A 21,047-nucleotide genomic window follows, 5' to 3' on the forward strand; every position below is an offset into this window, starting at 1 on the left:
TCACTGTTTGTGAATGAACTGCTCTAGCATCCGATCAGCCCCACGAAAGCAATCTATTTCCTGGCCTGTTTCAGTATGCCTTATGTAGAAGAGGGACCTGCAACAGAGGTGCATCACACGAGAGACACCAAAATTTTTTTATTTATTTTTATTGAATTAATGATGTGTTAGTCCAATGTAATGGTATTTGTGTATAAATATGAAGTTTGTGTATAATACGACATTAGTCTTTGTCACCAAGTTAAACTTGCAATGTGTATAGAAGATGTTATGGATGACTTCCAATTATAATGTAAACACAAACTGAAAATACTATCGGTTCCATTACATTGGTTATAGACCGATAAAATGTATATTGGAGGTGCAGATATATCTAACATTCTAAACTTATACTTCAGCACAACCGACTATTCAGTATGACTAAAATTGAACATTCTATATATGGAACTTACCAACATTTATTGGTCACGTACTTACATTCACCTTAACCGACAGATTATATTTCCACTGACCTCCATACATCATAGATACAAATATAGGTTTATGAGCTATCATTCATGTAAATTATAAAAAATCATCGGTTGGATGTAAGTAAAAAAAGCTATCCATTATAAAATGTTATATCAGTTTCATAATATCGGTCGCGTAAGGATATGTCGATTATTATATATCGATTTAAATAAAATTACAACTGATATAGTTATATCGATATAGTATTTGTTATAGGATGTATATCGGTTACTATGTATTGGTTTATATTAAATTAAAACTAATACAATTATACCGATGTATGATGTCAGTACATACAATTATAGGATGTATATTGGTTACTATGTATCGGTTTACATTAAATTAAAACCAATACAATTATACTGATATATGATGTCGGTACATAAAAAATTTTTGGGTACCGATATATAAGCTGAATCGATATAAAACATTTTTGGGTATGCTTATGGTTTGAACCTATAATGAAATGCATAGCCTTCACTCAATTGAGCTTTAGAATGCAGAACCAGAGTGAGGTTAATTTGCATACCCATTACGTAGTCATTAAAAAAATCGCATCGAAGAGGGTAAAACACTTTGAAATTACCTACAATGGCTTTGAAGGCGAAGACCGACGAAGAAGCAGCAACCCTAAATGCTTAGAACAAAGGACGGGCGAGAAAGATGACGGAGAGGACGAGCAAGAGAGATGTTCTGGTCAACGGATGATTGGGGATGTGCGTGCGAGGGGAAGAAGATGAAGAGATTATAGGTTAATTTAAATCGAGGGCATTTTAATCTATTCAATTCTTAAAAATTTTAATTTTGTAAAAAAAAAGTAAGAGTCATATTTTTACGAACTTTTTTGCCTGCAGTCCTATTTTTGCAAATTACCCATTTGAAGTAGTACTCCAACGGCGAAAACTAATGTGTCTGTTTGTGTGTACATAAATGCCCCTGCAATGCAAACCCCGCTCCGAGTCCAATCCCCAGTGGCGAATTGATATGGGTAACTGTAACTCGATCGGGCTAATCGGAACTTCAAATGGCGAATCGGGACGTGTCAGTTGATTACACGATTCTTTACGGAACGATCTTCGTTTTCTCCCGTGTCTCTACACATCTCCAATCGCCAACAAGAGCAGGAATAGTGGCGCTGACCCTTCAACCTTAGCGAGAGCCAAAAGCAGCAATAGTTTTTTAATCCTCTGCAATAAAATATTTCTTGAACCGCTGTTGATGTCGATGTCGTCTTCTTCTTCTTCTTCAGGTCTGTTGGCTTCTCCACTCTTCTCTGTTAAACTCTTTCTTCGTTATACGACCTAAATTTTTGATTCGAGCTACAGTTCGCAGATCAATGGCCGCCCTATCCAACTCTTTGGTCTTAAAGCATGGACTCTCTCTCTGGTGTCCTCAGTCCTCTTCTCTCGATCGCATTCACCGACATTCTTCAGTTCCGTCTAGAAGCTTCCGCCGAAGCTACGTCGTTGCCGCGTCTTCCTTCGCCAATGAGAATCGCGAGTAATTCGCTTTCTGAATTTATATGTCTATGTTGCTTACGTTAGGGCGAACTGTGAGTATTGGATTTGAGACTTGCAGGTTTGTCATTGTTGGGGGCGGAAATGCTGCCGGGTATGCGGCTCGGACTTTCGTCGAGCACGGGATGGCCGATGGAAAGCTCTGTATAGTGTCGAAAGAGGTGAAATTGATTTCAATTTTTGGATTTTGAAACGGCTTTTGATTTAGTTACTGACTTTAGATAACTGTTTTTCCTGTGAGTGAATTTTTTGGTTATGGAATTTATGTGGATTGTGGCACAGGCTTATGCACCTTATGAGCGGCCAGCTTTGACAAAAGCTTACTTGTTCCCTCCAGATAAAAAGCCTGCACGCTTACCTGTAAGATTATGTTTTCTTGATTTTCAGTTTCACCATCACTTTGTTGTCTCAATGCACAAAATCAGCACGCTTAGTACTGCTATGACTGTGGGGCGGTTGGAGCTGTAAAGCAGTCAACTTAGTCAAAGTCCAGTGAGATAGAAAGATGTTAATGTTTGGAATTTTATGTTTCTTAGCTTGTCAAATGGGGCTGTAAGTGTTAACTCAGTTTCTGTATTTCTATTGAAAATTCTTTAGTAAGACTACGGTCGTTGTAGTATTTGCCTGGATCATGGATATAAGCATTATTCAATGCACTGCACTTAATCCAACTCTTATGATCTGAACTGCAATAAATTTACTAGGGATTTTATTTTATAGTATCCTTGTTATCTATATCAGGGATTATATGAGTTAAGGTTTGGTAATTAATATTATTCCAGGGTTTTCATACATGTGTTGGATCTGGTGGGGAAAGGCAGACTCCTGAGTGGTACAAAGAACAGGGTATTGAGGTAATATTCTTTGTTACTTTATTAAGAATCCACATTTTGTTCCTTTTTCTTAATTATAACTTTTAAGTGAACTACTCAGAAAGAACATCCGGAAGTGTTTTTAAGTTATTTTTATTTTTTGGCAGTGCTGATGTTCCATTAGATGATCTCCATTTTTCTTCGTAGTGTCGATAAAGTACGACCTGGTAGGGCAATAATTGTATTTGGATTTCAGCCACCTCCGTATACATTTTTCACTTGATATTTAGAAAGCACCCTGCTGTGGCTCCATCAATTCCAGGTTCTTAGAGACATTCTGGGTACAACATAATGTTGATTTTGCTAAGATGTCTTAGTACAGGAAGCTTTGCAGCAAGTTTTCTACAGATAAATTGATGAGATTTAGTTATGAATTATGAGAAGGTCATCATGCTTGTTGGGCACAAGTCATGAAATTCTATTGTTATAATCTTAAATGAAGAAGAAACTTAAACACATGGTTTATGCTGTAGAAAGAGAACTAACTTCCTAATGCACAAAATGCAGGATCAGTGCAAATAGTTTGACTGTCAACAAGCTTAGTCACTTTCTGTTAGTGAAACTACAACTTATAAGATATTGAATCAACAGTCATCCTTCATCTGGCATTTGGTTTAAGCAGATTGAAGCTTCTGCTAAACATGTCTAGCGAGCTGCCTAATGATTGCAATGCATAAATATGTTCTTCACCATTATCTCTCTTTAAAATTGTTTTAGATATTTCATTCCCCCATCCCACAAGAAGAAAGAGACAAACACCACCACCACCACCACCAGCAACATATCAAGCCTTTCTCTTACCATGTGGATCCCTATCAGGAGCTGGTCCCAATCTAGATAAAGAAAGGGGTAGTGTTAGGTAGTCGACAGCCAGCATAAAAGTTGTCTGGTCAAACAATATTAATTCTAAAGAAATGAAAAAAAGAAAGTAAAAGGAAAAGAAAAGTTTGTTATTTATTGTTCATGCTGCTTGTAACTCTACTCAATGTTTATCTAGATTTTGTATGAAGATCCAGTGATAGGTATTGATATCGACAAGCAAACTCTAACAACAAATTCAGGCAAGCTGCTGAAGTATGGGTCTCTTATTGTTGCTACGGGATCTACTGCTTCAAGGTGCATTTTTTTATTCTTGACTGTACTCGTCAGTTCTCATATTGGAGCCTTTTTATCTTATTCTTACATATTTGTATTAAATATTTATGACTCTTTTCTTTATGAAATATTAAAAAGGGACAAATTTATTGAGATATTTGATAGACACGTGCTCCATATAGTTGTTGCCGTATGGTTTTGAGAATGTGAGCCCTTCACCTAAGCCACTGCTTTATTATTGTTTCAGTTAATTTTAGGTGGTTCAAAACCTCTGTGATGTCTTGGTTTAAGTTTACCTCTTTTCATTTTTTAAAAAGAAAAATTTCCTCGTTTCTCTTAAATATTTATGTTTCTATATATATAGCTGCAACAATAGCTCAGGGATGGCTGTGGTGTGTTTTCCAGCATTTTCTATGATATAACTTCAGAGATCTCTGCCTAGTGCCCAAGAACCTGTGTTGTGAGCTTTGCCTTTGCCAAAAATGGCAGCCCCTGTAAGTGAGGTGGCAATGATTTGCTAACCTCATGCTTGCTTGATTATATCAAGTTAATATACTTGTTCTGAGGCAAGTCATCACCTTTACCATCTGGGAAACTATTTAAAGTAGTTAATTTTGAATAGAAGTTGGTGTATTTAAATTAGTGGCTGCCAATTTCACGGACTTTATTTTTTCTGAAATCCTTTTTTGTAACAGAAGTTTGTAAGGCTGCTCAACAGGAGAGTAGTTATGCTTATGCAATCTTGTTATCTATAGCATTATGGATAGAATGGATCAATTCCCTGGGTGGCCTGGTTTTTCTTTATGGTGCTTCATTTTGTATAATTTCTCTAGTTGTTTGTATTTTACCACTTATGTCAGGACTTCAGTAAGCATCTAGTCTACAGAATGCTGCTTTTCACCCTAGCTTCCCCTCGTATTCTTTATGGGCATTTTGATAGTATACACTTTTTCTTATATTTTCTGGTATTCTTATTATGATGGTCAGAAAAAATTGTAGCTTTTCCAGGTAGGTTTCTATGTGAACTACTTTCATGGTGTTGGAGTATTTAAACTGGTGAAAAATGCTGCAGCAACGGTAAAAAATGTGGACTGGTTTTTTGACTGAGTCCCAGATACACATAGAGGATGGTGTTTATATTTGGGTTGGGTCCTTGGCTTAATAGGCATCATTCCAAAGACTAACCAGTTGGTAAATCCTTTGGTATTGTAGTTATTTTTGAGTTGCAGGATGCTTGGTACAGTAGATGTAGCTCTAACATGTTCCTGGAAACCTTGACCTCTTAGATTTCTACTGGGATGAAATTAGACTCTTCTTTTAATCAAAAGGGTGTGAAAAATGTTGTTATAATTGTTTCAATAAGTTGGATTTAAGTTCCAGCCCATTTATGCATAAAGATTGAAAGTTTGAAACTAAAATATGTGTCGGTTATTTGCTTGCAGCTAAAATATGTGTGATAGCAATGGTCAGTTGTTTGAAATTTGAATTAAACAGTTTCTTAGTGACTTCTGCAATCATATCAATTGAGAACTATATGCAACTAACATACCTGAATTTCTACAAGAAGATTGTTAGATTTGTGAAAGATGTGTTATGTTCTTATTTGCAGTGGACATATACATTTGCTTGATCTATCATAAAGTTGGGTAAATCTAGGAAAAATGAATAGAAGCTAAATACTTGTCTCATTGCTTGCACTAGATTTCCAGAGAAGATTGGTGGAAACTTGCCTGGTGTTCACTATATTAGGGATGTTGCAGATGCTGACTCATTGATATCATCACTGGTAAATTTAGTTTGTATACTTGTATAATTTTACTTGTGGTCTTTGTTGTCAACTTTATTCTATATCCTCTAGGTCGATAATGGGTGATGAAGCTAATATTTTTGTTGAAGGACTAGAGTTTAGTGCCATTAAACCCAAGTTTTTGTTATACGATTTATTGTTCATTTAGATAACAATAACTTTGATTTATTGAGGGGTAATTGAATTTTTGGTCATTGATGTGGTTTAAGGGAGCCTACTTTCTAAATTGTGTTTGAAATTCTTTTTGACTCAAAATAAGTCCTTTCTAAAGGTTTTAGATGATTTGTTTGAGAGTATTCTGTTAGATTCGAAGGATTTGGCAAGGATGATATTAAAGAGGGAATTTTGGAGGGAAGATTTGGATTGAGAGAGGGAAAGAATAGGAGGGAGAGAGAATGATCGAGAGAGAGAGAATTGGAGGGAAAAGATCAATTCATTAGCATGATGATCCCCATCCTCTGTTATGGCTTATTTATAGCCAAACCGTACAATGTTTTGGAATGTACAATTTGGAAAGCATAACTTCCATAACCACTACATACAAGCAATAATAGTTCGAAAAGACACAATTACAATGTTGCACCTAGGAATGTGATAATTCCCCCCCCCCTTCTTTGAAATACTTCTTGTCCCCAATAAGTCACAAAAGTTGTGCAACCTGAGGGAACTGCTTGAGGAGGTTTGGCAAGTATTCCCTTGATGTGTGGTCTGGGTGTAGGTGAGTCCATTGCACTAGTACTTGTATCAGAGGCGCTAAATTCTGATAGGTCACCCTTTACTCCAGCATTGCTAGGGGTTCCACCTCGGCAAGCAAGTGCTTTGATATGGGGGCAAGATCTCTATTGATGGGATCAGTAGGACCAATCGCTTTCTTTAGTAGTGAGACATAGAAAACCGAATGTATGCCTACCCCATCATGTAATTGCAACCTATATGCCACTTCTCCAGCCTTAGCTGTTATAGGGAAAGGTGCATAGTATTTAGGGCTGAGCTTAGTGGTAGGAACTGTGGAGAAAAGCTGCTGTTGAAACCGTTTTACTTTTAGATAGATTGTGTCTCCCACTTCAAAAGTCCGCTCACTCCTGTTTCTATATGCTAGCTTTTTCATTCTATGTTGTGCAAGGGTAAGCTCCCTCTTAATCTCCAGTAGTGTAGTGCATGACTGCAGGAAGGATTGGTGGTTTATACGCAAAGAGAGCTTCAAATGGAGATCTTTTAAGGGAGGTATGAAAGTTAGAGTTGTACTACCATCGTGCCAGAGGCAACTATTTATTTCAACTTTTTGGCCTAGAAAAACAAGAGATATTTGAGGTAGGTTTCTAGGCACTGGTTCACTCTTTTCGTCTGTCAATCGGTCTTTGGATGATAGGCCGTAGACATATGTAATCCTACTCCCACTTTTTTGAACAATTATCTCCAAAACTGGTTAGTAAATATTTTGTCCCTGTCAGAAATTATGCATAGGGGAAGACCATGTACCTTAACACTGAATCTATTAGTTTTCGTGCAACTTTTGGGGCTGTGAAAGGGTGAGCCAAGCTGACAAAGTAACTAAACTTTGTTAGCTTATCCACTACCTCCAATATAGTGTCATAGCCCTCTGATTTTGGTAAGCCTTCCACAAAATCCATTGAAATCTTTTCCCATGCTCGAGCTAGTATGTCCAGGGGTTGCAGTAAGCCAAGATAAGGTACTTGTTCATGTGTGCATCGTTGGCAGGTAGCACACTTCAACACATACTGTGTTACATCCTTTTTAAGCCCAGACCAAAAGAACAATTGCCTCACTCGGTGGTAGGTCACATTCAAACCCAAGTGTTCTCCTAATGGTGAGTCGCGTAGTGAATGTAGGATCCTCTCTTTAAGATGGACATCTTCCCTAATCACCAATCTTCCTTTATATTAGAGTAGCCCAACTGTTAATGTATATCCTCTACTATCTTGTGGCTACATAGCCAGCTGGACTAGGAGATCTTGGGTCCATGCTGACTGTTCATAGCTGGCTGTTATGTCTTGTACCCACTCAGGTACTATAGCTGAGATATCCTGATAACTCCCCATTTCCTCCTTCCTGGACAAAGCATTTGCCACTGTGTTTTCCTTCCCCTTTATGTATTATATGGTGTAGTCTAATCCTAGCAATTTGGTAACCTCTCTCCTTTGCAACTGAGTATGGACTCTCTGTTGTGTTAAGAATTTGAGGCTTTCATGGTCGGTTTTAATCACAAACTGATTGCCCTCCAGGTAGTCTCTCTACTTATCAACAACTAGCAAAACTGGAATTAATTCTTTGTCATATATGCTTAGTCCCAAGTGTTGTGGGGGCTAAGGCTTCGCTGAGGAAAGCCACTAGTTTGCCTTCTTGAACTAGGACAACTCCTACTGTCTCACAAGCATCTGTTTCTATGGGTTCCCGCATGAAAAAGGAAGCTTAGCTAACATCTCTAAGAGATTTGTTAGTCAAACTATCCTTAGTTTAGAAGCTAATAAGATCTTTAGGTTTTTGGAAATTGCTAAATTAGTGTTTAGGAAACTTTCGTATTTATGTATAGTGATATCTTTCCTAATCTTTAGTCTTTGTAATTTTTCCTATGTTGTACATTCCTCATCCCTATATGAGGGCTTGTATTGTACGCGTGATTTAAGGAAGAATACATTCAATTTTCACATGGTATCGGAGCCATAGTGATTTGCCTTCATTATCTCTGTGATCCAACCAACCGATTGTGTGCTTTCATTGCCACAGTATTTTTTTTGGTTTGATACTACTTTATCAGCCATTAATCCCTTCTACCATGTTAGAAATTTCAAAAGCCACCCCTCCTATAACAATGGGAGATGTTGTCTTGTTTGATCCACCTGCTGGAAGCACCTCAACTTGTGAACTGCTAGGAATGCACCATTCCTATCGTCTAGATGGTAGGTAGAAACTATCTTCAGTGGTCTCAATTTGTGAGGACATTCTTAAAAGGTCGAGGAAAAATAGCTCATCTGACCGAGCCAACCCTGAAGACCTCAGATCCAGTTTTTCCTGCATGGGATATTGAGGATTCAATGATCACATCCTAGCTTTGGAGTTCAATGCAGCCTGAGGTAAGTAAGAATTATATGTTTTTATCTTCTGCCAAAGATATTTGGGACACTATGAAACGTACTTATTCTAAGGTCCAAGATGTTTATGTAATCTTTGAAATTAAAGCAAAGATAAGTGGTATGAAGCAGGGGTCTTTGACAGTTACTGATTATTATAATAAGATGAATGGATATTGACTTGAGTTGGATCACTGCCAGGATATTAAGATGGGGTGTAGTGAAGATGTTGCTACCTTTACTACTATATTTTTGCGAGATAGAATTGTTGAGTTTTTGGTTGGTCTTAATGTTGAATATGATATAGTGAGAGTGCAGGTTCTTAGAAGAGAAAAAATTTCATCCCTCAATAAAGTGTTTTCTATAATTCGTAGTGAGGAATATAAAAGGATAGCCATGTTCAATGAGGCTAATTCTGAGGGATTAGCCATGGTGACCAACAAGGTGGATGGATCTCAGTTCAAGTCTAAGCAAGGAAGGAATAATCCACATCCTAGACCACAAAATCGGGATGGTTGGTGGTGCTCTTTTTGCAAGAAATTAAGGCATGCTAGGGAAACATGTTTCAAGTTTCATGGAAATGAGCTAGTGCTGAATAAAATGGGAGGTTTCAGGAGTCTACAATCTAGAAACCAAGCACAGGCTTATCATACAAACAAGGAGGAGGAAACCATCATTAAGAAGGCATATTTGGTTACAACTTCTAACTTAAGCCAACTGAATGTTGATGAAATCAATAAGTTAAAAATCTTCTTGAAAACCATTCAAGATGTAACTTGCTCATTGGCACAAGCAAACACTTGTTTTCACTCTGAATCTTTTACTGCCTCACAAACTAATAGGAATAACTTATGGATCATAGACTCAAGAGCTATAGACCATTTGTCCTATAACCCAAATGTGTTTGAATCCTATAAACCAATGAGTATTTCCAAGAGAATAATAGTAGCCAATGGTAATACAATTCCTATAGCAGGTCAAGGGAATGTTATTCTTAGACCCTCACTTCCTATTCAAGAGGTTCTTCATGTTCCTAATCTTTCTACCAATTTAATCTCTGTTCATCAACTCACCAAAGACCTTAATTGCCATGTTATTTTTTCTCCTCATGCATGTGAGTTTCAGGCACTGATCACGGGGAAGATGATTGGTGTTGCTGAGGAATGGAATGGGCTATACTACTTGAAGAGAAACTATGATTTCACTGTAGGGGATCAGCCTATCCTTCCTTGTTCATCATAGCCTATTCCTTTGACTGAAATATGGCTTCAACACTATCATCTAGGCCATCCTCCTTGTAGTTTGTTACAGTCTATGCTTTTTTTCTTTATTCAGAGGTTTAAGTGTCACTGATTTTCATTGTGATGTGTGTGAATCTTCTAAGTATCATAGAGTATCTTATCCCATCAGTAATAAATTGTCTTCTATTCCATTTTCTTTTATACATTCTAATGCTTGGGGCCATCTAGAATTCTTAATTGTTCTGGGCTAGATGGTTCATATATTTCATTGATGATCGTACAAGAATGACTTGGGTATATCTCTTAAAGGATAAGGCTACTATTAGCATTGTTTTGCCTATATTCTATAAGATGATTTCTACCCAATTTGGATCCCATATTAAAAGATTTCATACTGATAATGCAAATGATTACTTTAATCACTACTTGCATAAGTTTTTCCAACAAGAAGGCATTGTGCATGAGTCATCTTGTGTTGATACCCCTCAACAAAATAGGGTGACCGAAAGGAAAATATGGCATTTACTTGATGTTACTAGGGCCCTTTTCCATCATCATTTTGTTCCTAAGTTTTTTTGGGGAGAAGCAATCTTAACTGTTGCAAATCTAATCAATCAGGTTCCTTTTAAACTCCTAAATTATAAAAGTCCATTCCAATGTTTATCCTCCTATTTTCCTGATGTTGGTTTTCATACCTCTCTTCCCTTAAAAGTCTTTGGTTGTGTGTCTTTTGTCCATGTTTTTAAACATCACAGAGATAAACTTGATCCTTAAGCAATAAAGTGCATCTTTCTTGGTTATTCTCCTACTCAAAAGGGCTAAAAGTGTTATCATGCTCTCACTAGAAAATTCTATGTGTCCAAGGATGTTACATTTTATTGAAACTCAATCCTTCTTTAGGTCCTCTAGTCCTAGTCACCAAGGGGAGAATGAACATAGTGGTGACCAGGATGGTCTTCCTATCTTGGATTTACCTCATGTGCTACACCTAGAGATAGAAACAATAGCTGCACCTGGTTCACCTGCTACTTCCTCAGGTGAGTAGGGCATACCAAAACAACAAGAAGCACAACCATTGACAATCTTGCCATCCTCGGTTAGGTTTAAGGGTCCCCCTATGTCTTCAAGAGAGGAACTCAGCCTATTCTGGATCCTCAACTTTGACCAACATCTACCCCAAGTCTAGGTATTGAAATCTCTCATCCCTTTAGTTTTTCTAACCCTGTTCCTAATGACTTGGATCTACCTGTTGCTATTTGAAAAGGAATCAGGAGTTGTACACATTATCCATTGGCCAACTATATCTCTTATCATCGTTTGTCCCCAAAGCATAGAAGCTTCTTGACCTCTCTGGATACCATTGTTATTCCTAAGACAATTGATGAGGCTTTAAAGGATCAGAATTGGATACAAGCAATGCAGGAGGAGATGAGAGCCTTGGAGAAGAATCAGACTTGGGAAATGGTGTCTAGACTAAAGGGAATTACACCTATGGGCTGCAGGTGGGTCTTTAACCTAAAATATAATGTAGATGGCACATTGAAAAGGTATAAGGCTTGACTAGTTGCCAAAGAGTACACCCAAACCCATGGCATTGATTACATGGAGACTTTTGCACTTGTAGCAAAGATGACAGCAGTAAGGATTCTCTTAGCCCTAAAATGATGTTATGGATGGCAGCTGCAACAATTTGATGTCAATAATGCTCTTTTGCATGGAGATTTAGAAGAAGAGGTATTTATAGAGCCACCACCAATATATGACAAAGGAACTTCAGGGAAGGTATGCAAGCTAAAAAGGGCACTTTATGGGCTTAAATAGTCACCGAGGGCATGGTTTGATAGGTTCTCTAAGGCTATGAGATAGATGGGATATCATCAAAGTAGTGGAGATCATACTGTCTTTATTAAACATTCAATGAAGGAAAGGATGATAGCTTTGTTGGTCTATGTGGATGATATTATTGTGACTGGAAATGATTTTGAGGAGTAGAAACAACTAAATGAGAGTCTTGCTAGAATATTTGAGATCAAAGACCTTGGTGCGCTGAAGTATTTTCTGGGAATAGAGGTGGCCTATTCTAAAGAAGGGACCTTTCTATCACAAAGAAAATATATTTTGGATTTGTTAAAGGAAACAGGATTGCTGGGAGGTAAAGGAGCTGGTACCCTAGTAGAACCCAACCTCAAGTTAGGGGAAAATTCTAATTGCAAGTCGATAGACAAAGGAAGGTATCCAAGGTTGGTGGGATGACTAATCTATTTGTCACATACTCGACCAGATATTGCATTTGTTGTTAGTTTGGTGAGTCAATTCATGTATAGTCCAATAGAAGAACATATGTAGGCAATACGAAGAATTATATGTTATCTAAAAACTACACCTGGCAAAGGGATTTTGTTCAAATCAGGAAATGACTTGGATATTACAGGGTATACAGATGCAAATTATGCAGGGTCTCTAACTGATAGACGCTCCACAACAAGCTATTGTGTGTTCTTGGGAGGGAATTTAGTGTCTTGGAGAAGTAAGAAGTAAAGTATAGTGGCTAGATCTAGTGCTGAGGCTAAATTTAGGGCCATGGCTCTAGGGCTGTGTGAATTGTTGTGGCTGAGAATTGTTTTAGAACACCTAAAGGTTGCTAGCAGTGGACCAATCAAGCTGTGTTGTGATAACAAATCAGCCATTAATATTGCACATAATCTTGTGCAACATGATAGAACAAAGCATGTGGAGATAGATTGACATTTCGTAAAAGTGAAGTTGGAGGCTGGCCTGATTTATGTACCCTATGTTTCCTTGGAAAAACAGTTAGGTAATCTATTAACAAAGGGGTTGCCCACTAAAAGGTTTGAAGAGTTGGTATGCAAACTGGGAATGGTGGACATCCATTCACCAACTTGAGGGGGAGTGTTGGTTCCCAAAGGAAAAGATAAGGAAGCTTAGCTAACATCTCAAAGAGATTTGTTAGTCAAACTATCTTTAGTTCAGAAGCTAATCAGATCTTTAGGTTTTTGAAAATTGCTAAATCAGTGTTTAGGAAACTTTCCTATATGTGTATAGTCAAATCTTTCCTAATCTTTAGTCTTTGTAATCTTTCCTATGTTGTACATTTCTCATCCCTACAAGAGGGCTTGTATTGTACGTGTGAATTAAGGAAGAATGCATTCAATTTTCACAGTTTTCAAGATGAAGGGATTTGAAAAATCAAGCAGAGCTAATATAGGGGCTCGTATCATGGCTGTTTTCAGTGTCCGGAAGGCTTCTTCCGCCCCCTTGTTCCAACTGAAACTGTTCTTCTTAAGTAAATCAGTCAAAGGCTAGTAGATAATCTCATATCTTCTAATGAACCTTCTATAAACCTGGTCAGCCCCTTAGCACCTTGATAGTTCGAGGTCTTGGCCAATCCAACATTGCTGCAATCTTTTTAGGGTTTTGTACTAACCCCTTCTCCAGTGATGAAGTGATGATATGGCCCAAATACTCCACCTGGGTTTCAACAAAGGTACACTTGGACTTCTTCACATATAATTGATTAGATTTGAGGATCTGAAATGCTATTCTTAGATGAGTTATATGCTGGTCCAAGTTTGGGCTATATATGTGGATATCATCAAAGAATACAAGGATAAATTTCCTTAAGCAGGGTTAAAAAATGTGATCCATCAGGGCCTGGAATGTGATTGGGGCATTAGTCAAGCCAAAGGGCATGTCTAGAAACTCATAATGCCCCTGATGGGTTTGGAAGGTTGTCTTGGGGCTGTCTATTGTGTTCATCTAGATTTGACGGTATCTGGAAGTTAGGTCTAATTTGGAAAAAATTGTGGCTCTAGTTAGTTCATCCAATAGGGACAGTAGAGGCAAAGGGACTTTGGCGACAACATTTCTTTTACTTGCTTCTCAATTTCAGCCTTCTATAAGGGGGAGTATCTGTAGGATTGAATGTTAACCGATTTTGTATTTGGTTTTAGTTGTATGTAGTGGTTTGGGAATCGATGTGGGGTAGGGCCGATGGCTCAATGAAGGGGTCCTTAAATTCAATCAATAATGAGTGTAGTGATCGTAAGGATTTACCTCTGTGATCGACTATAAGGTGGAAATAGGGGCAGCCCGGGAACAATCTGGAGCTACTATTGCTTCTTCTTTTGCTCCCCCCTCAACTTCCACTGCATGTATAGAGTGGAAGTGAGCTATCATAGTTCTCCCTTGGTTTATCAATTTCTGCATTTTTTGGCCAGACATCAGCTTGCATTCTCCCATCTTCATACATCCTGTTAATGTGACCTTCTTCCCTTATACCTCAAAAGTGACCTCCAAAGTATTGAAATCAAATACCAAGGGATTGATCGTCTTCATCCAATCAACCCCTAGAACAAAGTGGCAGCCTCCTAACTTCAGCAGCTGAAGGTCTGCAAGGAGCTCTTGGCCATGCATCACCCATTTAAATCCCTGGCACTTGTATTTGCTTATCATCTTGCTGCCATTTGCAATTATAACGAATAGGGGAGGGGTTTCTTAGGCCATACACTGCAAGTCAGTGGCAGTCTTCTCATCAAGGAAGTTATGAGTGCTTCCACTATCGATGAGGACCATTACCTTCTTCTTACCTACTGATCCTTTCACCTTAACTATTCTCCTTGAGGGGTAACCTTGTAGGGCATGCATTGATATTTCCCTGTCTTCTTCCCCAGCTGTCCTACTTCCAGTGATCATCAGCTCTCCAACTTTTTCTATCCCTTCCTCATTCTTTTCTTCTTGTCCCTCCATCTGCAATAGTTGTCTTCAACATTGGTGACCGGGGCCATACTTCTCACCACAGCGGAAACAAAGTCCCAGTTGATGCTTTTGTTCCACCTACAATGACTTCACCGAATCAATAGTAGGGGAATTTCTGGAGTCTAGGTTTCCATTCTGCACCAATTGACCATTACCTTTAAAATTCATTACTCCACTGCTCTGCGGCAAGTACTCTTAGTAATTCTTGGTTGATAGTTTCTGCTTCTTAGCAAATGTCTCTAAGGCCATCTCATCAAGTTGAGCACTGAGCTTGTTCCGCGGCTTGCTTAATCGTAGCTGGTTGTAGCATTTTGATTGTGGGCCTGAGCTGCTCATCCAAACCGCTGATAAAGCTAGACACAAAGTAGAATTCTTCCAAGGTTGGATGAGACAATGAGAGCAGGGACCTCAATTCCTCAAATCTGATCTGGTATTAATCCACCAAGCCATCCTACCTTAACTTGTTGAACTCGTCAATAACATCTATTTTTTATCTTTCTCCGAATCGAGCTCAAAGGTCAGTTACGAACTCTGGGCAACTCCCCTCCATTCTGCTTCGAGACCCTTGAAACTAAGCTTTTGCCACATCGTTGAGGTATGTAGCCGCCATGTTGACCTTTTGCCCTTTTGCTACTCAGCATTGATAAAAAAATCTCTCGCACCTTCTAATTCACCATCGAAGCTTCACTTTTTCAAATGCCGAAATCTCCATCTACGACGTCAGAAGATTTATGTGGCTCCCATAAGCTCCCCTAGCTGATGTCTCCCCATCCAATTCTAGTCAATCCTCTGTTTCCAGAGGATCGAAAACTCTTTGCCAGTTTCTTAGCACCAATAGGATCTGTGCCGTGGTGGACTAGGGAGGAAAATCTGCCGGTAGGCTCACATTCGGCTGCCTGGAGAACATGCTCAAGGTAGTGCTCAATTGTTGGCCCAGATCGCAAATCGGAGAATTCATCCTTGAGGCCTATTATTGTTTTCTCTAGCAACAACAATGCCTCATGAGTAGTCGTGTTTTCAGATCGACTGTGACTCACTTCCTCTTGCGTCTGCCGAATTCCCATTTCCATTGTCTCTGGATGATCCTCCATTTGCTCTTGGTTTTGGTGTAACCCCACTTCCATTGTCTCCAATCTCGTCTCCAATTGTTTGATCCTTGTACCCCCTGCCATTCTCAACTCCAACTAATGCCCTTGGATGCCGATCCTGGTCACTTGTTGAGATTGGATTGCCCTTCCGATCGTTATCAAAGTCTCAATTCCTTGGCCTAAGACCGTCTGACTCTGATACCAATTGTTAGATCCTTTGGATCTATCAACGATGATATCAAAGTATTGGGGAATTTTGGAGGGAAGATTTGAATTGAGAAAGGGAAGAATAGGAGGGAGAGAGAATGATCAAGAGAGAGCAGAGAGAGAAAAGATAACAGAAAATTGGAGGGAAAAGATCAATTTATTAGCATGATGATCCCAATCCTTTGTTATGGCTTATTTCTAGCCAAACCATACAATGTTCCGGAATGTACAACCCGGAAAGCATAACTGCCATAACCACTACACTACATACAAGCAATAATAGCTGGAAAAGACACAATTACAGTGCTGCCCCTAGGAATGTGACATATTCTAGTATTTTTATCTTTACTCATGTTGTTGGCAATGCTTTTGCAATGTTTGGAATTTGGATGGAGTAGGTTATGAAAATTTGGTATGGTTTAAAACCCTGTTTTTAGTGGTTTTTGGAACTGACTTGTGCTTTTTGGAAGTTTCATTCATCTCCAAGTGGAGTTTTTAGTCAACTCCAAGTATATTGAGAAATCAAGATTAGGTATTGTTCTCAATCCACTTGTGGTTTGAGTGATCCCCTCGATACTCTTAGTGTTGAAAATGTTACTTTTATTAATAGCCAGTGTAAAATGCCTCGGATCAAACATCATGAATTATCCCCACCTAGTAGGATTCAGGCTTGTGATTGTTGTTGTTGCCATAATTGTTTGCAGTTCATGGATTACCTTTTTTCCTGAATGAATCAACTCCAATTCAAGTTGGAGTCTTTTGAACATAGAAGTGGGAAAGTGATTTTTTCAATGGAAAATTGTGCAGATGCACCCAATGGCCAGAATTTACTCTCTAACTATGAAGAGATAGCAGACCTTGTTGATCCAACAACTATTCCATTGATTGGCAAGATTACAAGTCACTCAAAGCTCAAGCCTTAATCTTCTTCTTATCGCACTGGTTGTTGAACTGGTTGAGGTACCAGTTCGTTGTTTGAAACATTGGTTCAAAATTTTATATAAAACATAATAATGTCACTATTTAGGTTCTATGAGTATATGATTGGTAATTATTAACATTCAAATAAAATATCAAAAATAACATAAGAGCATGAATCATAATTGAATGTTCAATTTTCATCATTGTAAACTAATTAAGAATGCTGGGGGGGGGGGGGGGGGGGGGGCTTCCACTTAGTAGAGAGGGGATTTTGAGAGACTTGTGGGTTATTTTGTACATTGGGTAATAATTAAAACTGACCAGTTTATCTGGTTGCTAATTCAGGGTCGGACTGGTCCATTAACACTACTTCTCATTGATTGTTCTTGAGATACATCTTGTATATCTAGCCGTTTGTTCTCATTTTAGAAAAGTTTTTACTTCTTTCAGACTTCAGTCATATTTGTAAAAGGGTTAGTGATTTCTGGTTGAGATTTGAGAGTTAAAAATGTTTTTGTGTCACTCATTCATCTGACTAAGGACTGTTTGGAGTGAGCTTTTTATGAGTCATCATTCTTGTATTATAGGCAGTTAACATCTAGAGTTTGGTGTTATATAACTAGAAGAGAAGTAATGGAAAAAATCCTAGGAGCTTGGTCTGTGAATATGGTCTCAAGTTGAAGCCCAACCAGTGTGCATTGCCTTATCTTTTTTGTTGATAATTTTTCTTCCTTGCATGTTATAATTTTCTTGTCAAATCAATTCCTTTCATGCTACCATTCTATGCATATTTGTTATGTTATCAAAACCAGCTTGTCTGTTCCAGTTCAGTTTTGACAGTTTTGATAACACTACTTCTCAATGATTGTTCTTGAGATACATCTTATATATCTAGCTATTTTTACTCATTTTAGAAAGGTTTTTACTTCTTTCTGTCCTATTTGTAAAGGGTTAGTGATTTCTGGTTGAGATTTAAGAGTTAATATGTTTTAGTCACTCATTCATCTCTCAAAGAGGGACTGTTTTTGAATGAGCTTTTTGTGAGAGTTTTGAGTCATTGTTCTTAGTTTTTAGGCAGTTAACATCTAGAGTTTGGTGTTATAGAACTAGATGAGAAATAATGGAAAAAAATCCAAGGAGCTTGGGCTCTGAAAATGGGCTCAAGTTGAAGCCCAACCAGTGTATATTGGTCATATCTTTTCTGTTGATAATTTTTCATGAATCATGCTAGATGTACATCCATTTTGTACATCTTGGGCTACATAAGAGGGTATTATGACCAAAATATCCTGCGCCTCACATGCGTCTCACGCGCCTCTATGCGCCTTATGAGGGATTTTTTTGTCATAATACTCCCTTATGTAGCTCAAGATGTACAAAATGGGTGTACCAATAGCATTTTCCATTTTTCATCCTTGCATGTTATAATTTGCTTGACAAATCAATTCTTTTCACTGTACCATTCTATGTATATTTGTTATGTTGTATGTCTTAAGAAATTATTTTTTATGCGATTTTGAAATTGGGGTTTTAATTAAGCACAATTCATTTCCATCTTGGGTTGATCATAACTATTAGCTGGGAAAGCAAGTGGCATAAACACACTCTTTTCTTTTAACATATTGAATGCAATGGCTCCCTTTGAAAATTAACTTGATCTTTGCATTTTGTGAATTAAGAGCCACTCTAGGGAAAAGAAGACTGATAGAAGCTCCTGTGGGGTGAGTGGATGAAACAGGAAATTTGTAGCGAAAGAGAGATGAAGACCAAAGAGAACTTGGTGGGAAACCCTTAGACATTGTCATATGATCTGACAAGGGAATTCTCTGCTGATTGGCGAGAACTAGGGCAGAAATTAGAGAGAAATTGAGAAGAAATTCAAGGAGAGAGAGGAATGGGAAGAGGTGCGAGAGGGAAGAACAGAAGGAATCAAGAGAAAGCAGAGAAGAATTGAGTGGGAAACAGAGAATTCAGACAATATTCATTCATTCGATGCCTTTGATATATATACTAATCCAACAGCAGGAGGTTGGCGCCAACAAGGCTGCCAAATTCAAATTCAAGGTACACTTGAGAGGAGCTGTCTTCTAAGTACAACTGCTAGCTAGCTAAGTACAACAGTATAACTGCTACCACTTAGGTACAAACAGTAGCTACATGACAGACATCATGGAGGATATAATGGCCCCAGAGAAGATATGCCCATAGATAGAGGTTGGGACACATGAAGATCTAGAACTCATATAGTTGACCCCACCTAGTGGGATTAAGCAATTAAGGCTGGTGCCTGTTGTTGTTGAATTAAGAGCCACTGCTTTAAGCTTTCTGTTCTATAGAGAATATTGCTAACAGATAATTTTCTTTTCTAGGAGAAAGCACAGAAGGTGGTGGTTGTTGGTGGCGGTTACATTGGCATGGAGGTTGCTGCCGCAACTGCTGGTTGGAAACTTGATACAACGGTATGTCTATATTTCATTATGGTTTTCCATATTAAGATTTGAAATGAGTATGTGCATCAGTTCAGTATACTGAACTTGAGGTAAGTTGGGGATATGGTCCTTTTTGGACATTAAGACTCTTAAACAACAATCACTAGTAGGATTTACTGTTTTGATTGGATGCAGTGGACACCCTACCGGTATTTGATTAACTTCTTTTGATCTTAATTCAAACATATTTTGAAAAATACTAGCATTTGACTTTTGCAATGCATGGTGCAAAACCAAGTAATTATATAATTTTGGAGAAATTAAACTACCCCACTTTTTCCAATAACATGTGTTAGTGCTCATGTACAAATTGTAATACTAAACCTCCCTCATTTTATATTGAAGGATTATTTTGCCTTCCTGTTAGAAATCTATTAGCTAATATGGTTGGAACAAGCTCATGTGTCTTGCATGATCTTAAATAGAGATGATAACGTAAAATCATCCTTCTTAAAAAGGAAAACAGAACCAGGAAAAAAGAAAGTAGGGAAAGAGGTTGACTCAAGTGCCACAATGGTCTTTATAGCAATTAAAAAATAAGTATAGTCTTTATGTACATTTTGTTTTTGACAAAAACAAGTACTTTAAAAAAATAACAGAAATCAACCCTAGGATTTTTATGCTAGATTCCATTTTTTATAAGAAAACAAAATCATATTTCGTTGTTCACACTGAGTATATAACATCTTCCATTTTTCATAAACAATCAACTGTATGTTTTGCTTTTTCATGAATTCTGTTTTTCATAGTGAAAGATAAAACCATATACTTTTACATCACAAAATAAATCAGTTAGACAAGGGTCTGTGGATCAATTTGTTTTCATTATATTTTAAAAAGGATCATTACAACGGTCTTTAAGACTCTGCAAGTCACTCGATCTTTTTTCATCTATTCTTATTTCACAAATTCCTATATAAGGGCAAAATAGTTAGTCAATGTAAATGAAAGGGCTTAGTGTTGTAAAGTGGTTCATAATATTAGATGAGAGGACATTAGAGTAATTTCCAATCTTGTTTTCCAAAATCTTCCTTGGGATAATTTGTATGTGTATTTATTATAAAGAATGATTTTGTCTAACTCAAATGATGCTGTGCAGTGATATTTTTGAATTTATAATTTCTATTTATTACTATAAATATTCTACAACTATTTTATAGGCCACATCTTTAACGTTTGATGCATTTAGTATCTAGGTTTATGTGTTTGCACTTGCTAAAGTATATATATATACATGCATATACATACTTTCCTGTATTAAAGTTCTCATACCATGCCATTTAAAAGATTGCTATATATTTTTAATATTATACTTATCTGATTTTGCTGAATTTGTTTATTTCCTGCTGACATCAATTTATGATCATTGAAACTAATAGCTTCTTTGTTTTCATTATTTATAGACTACAAAAGGCACACCTGACAAAATTTTTGT

At 37.6% G+C, this 21,047-nt stretch overlaps 1 protein-coding gene across 1 annotated transcript in view; it reads left to right on the top strand.

The window, feature by feature from the left end:
- Nucleotides 1–1,473: 1,473 nt before the first annotated feature.
- LOC127787379 (monodehydroascorbate reductase, chloroplastic/mitochondrial) overlaps nucleotides 1,474–21,047 on the top strand; it is a 39,300-nt gene continuing 19,726 nt past the window's right edge. Inside the window, exons 1-8 of the mRNA XM_052315397.1 lie at nucleotides 1,474–1,759; nucleotides 1,836–2,010; nucleotides 2,089–2,188; nucleotides 2,310–2,387; nucleotides 2,810–2,881; nucleotides 3,897–4,015; nucleotides 5,696–5,780; nucleotides 19,493–19,582. Of these exons, the coding sequence (XP_052171357.1) occupies nucleotides 1,729–1,759; nucleotides 1,836–2,010; nucleotides 2,089–2,188; nucleotides 2,310–2,387; nucleotides 2,810–2,881; nucleotides 3,897–4,015; nucleotides 5,696–5,780; nucleotides 19,493–19,582 (750 nt within the window). The 5' untranslated portion in view covers nucleotides 1,474–1,728. The remainder of the gene's footprint in view (nucleotides 1,760–1,835; nucleotides 2,011–2,088; nucleotides 2,189–2,309; nucleotides 2,388–2,809; nucleotides 2,882–3,896; nucleotides 4,016–5,695; nucleotides 5,781–19,492; nucleotides 19,583–21,047) is intronic.

Source organism: Diospyros lotus, chromosome 12 (genome assembly GCF_014633365.1).
Source record: "Diospyros lotus cultivar Yz01 chromosome 12, ASM1463336v1, whole genome shotgun sequence".
In the NCBI taxonomy this organism is placed as follows: domain Eukaryota; kingdom Viridiplantae; phylum Streptophyta; class Magnoliopsida; order Ericales; family Ebenaceae; genus Diospyros; species Diospyros lotus.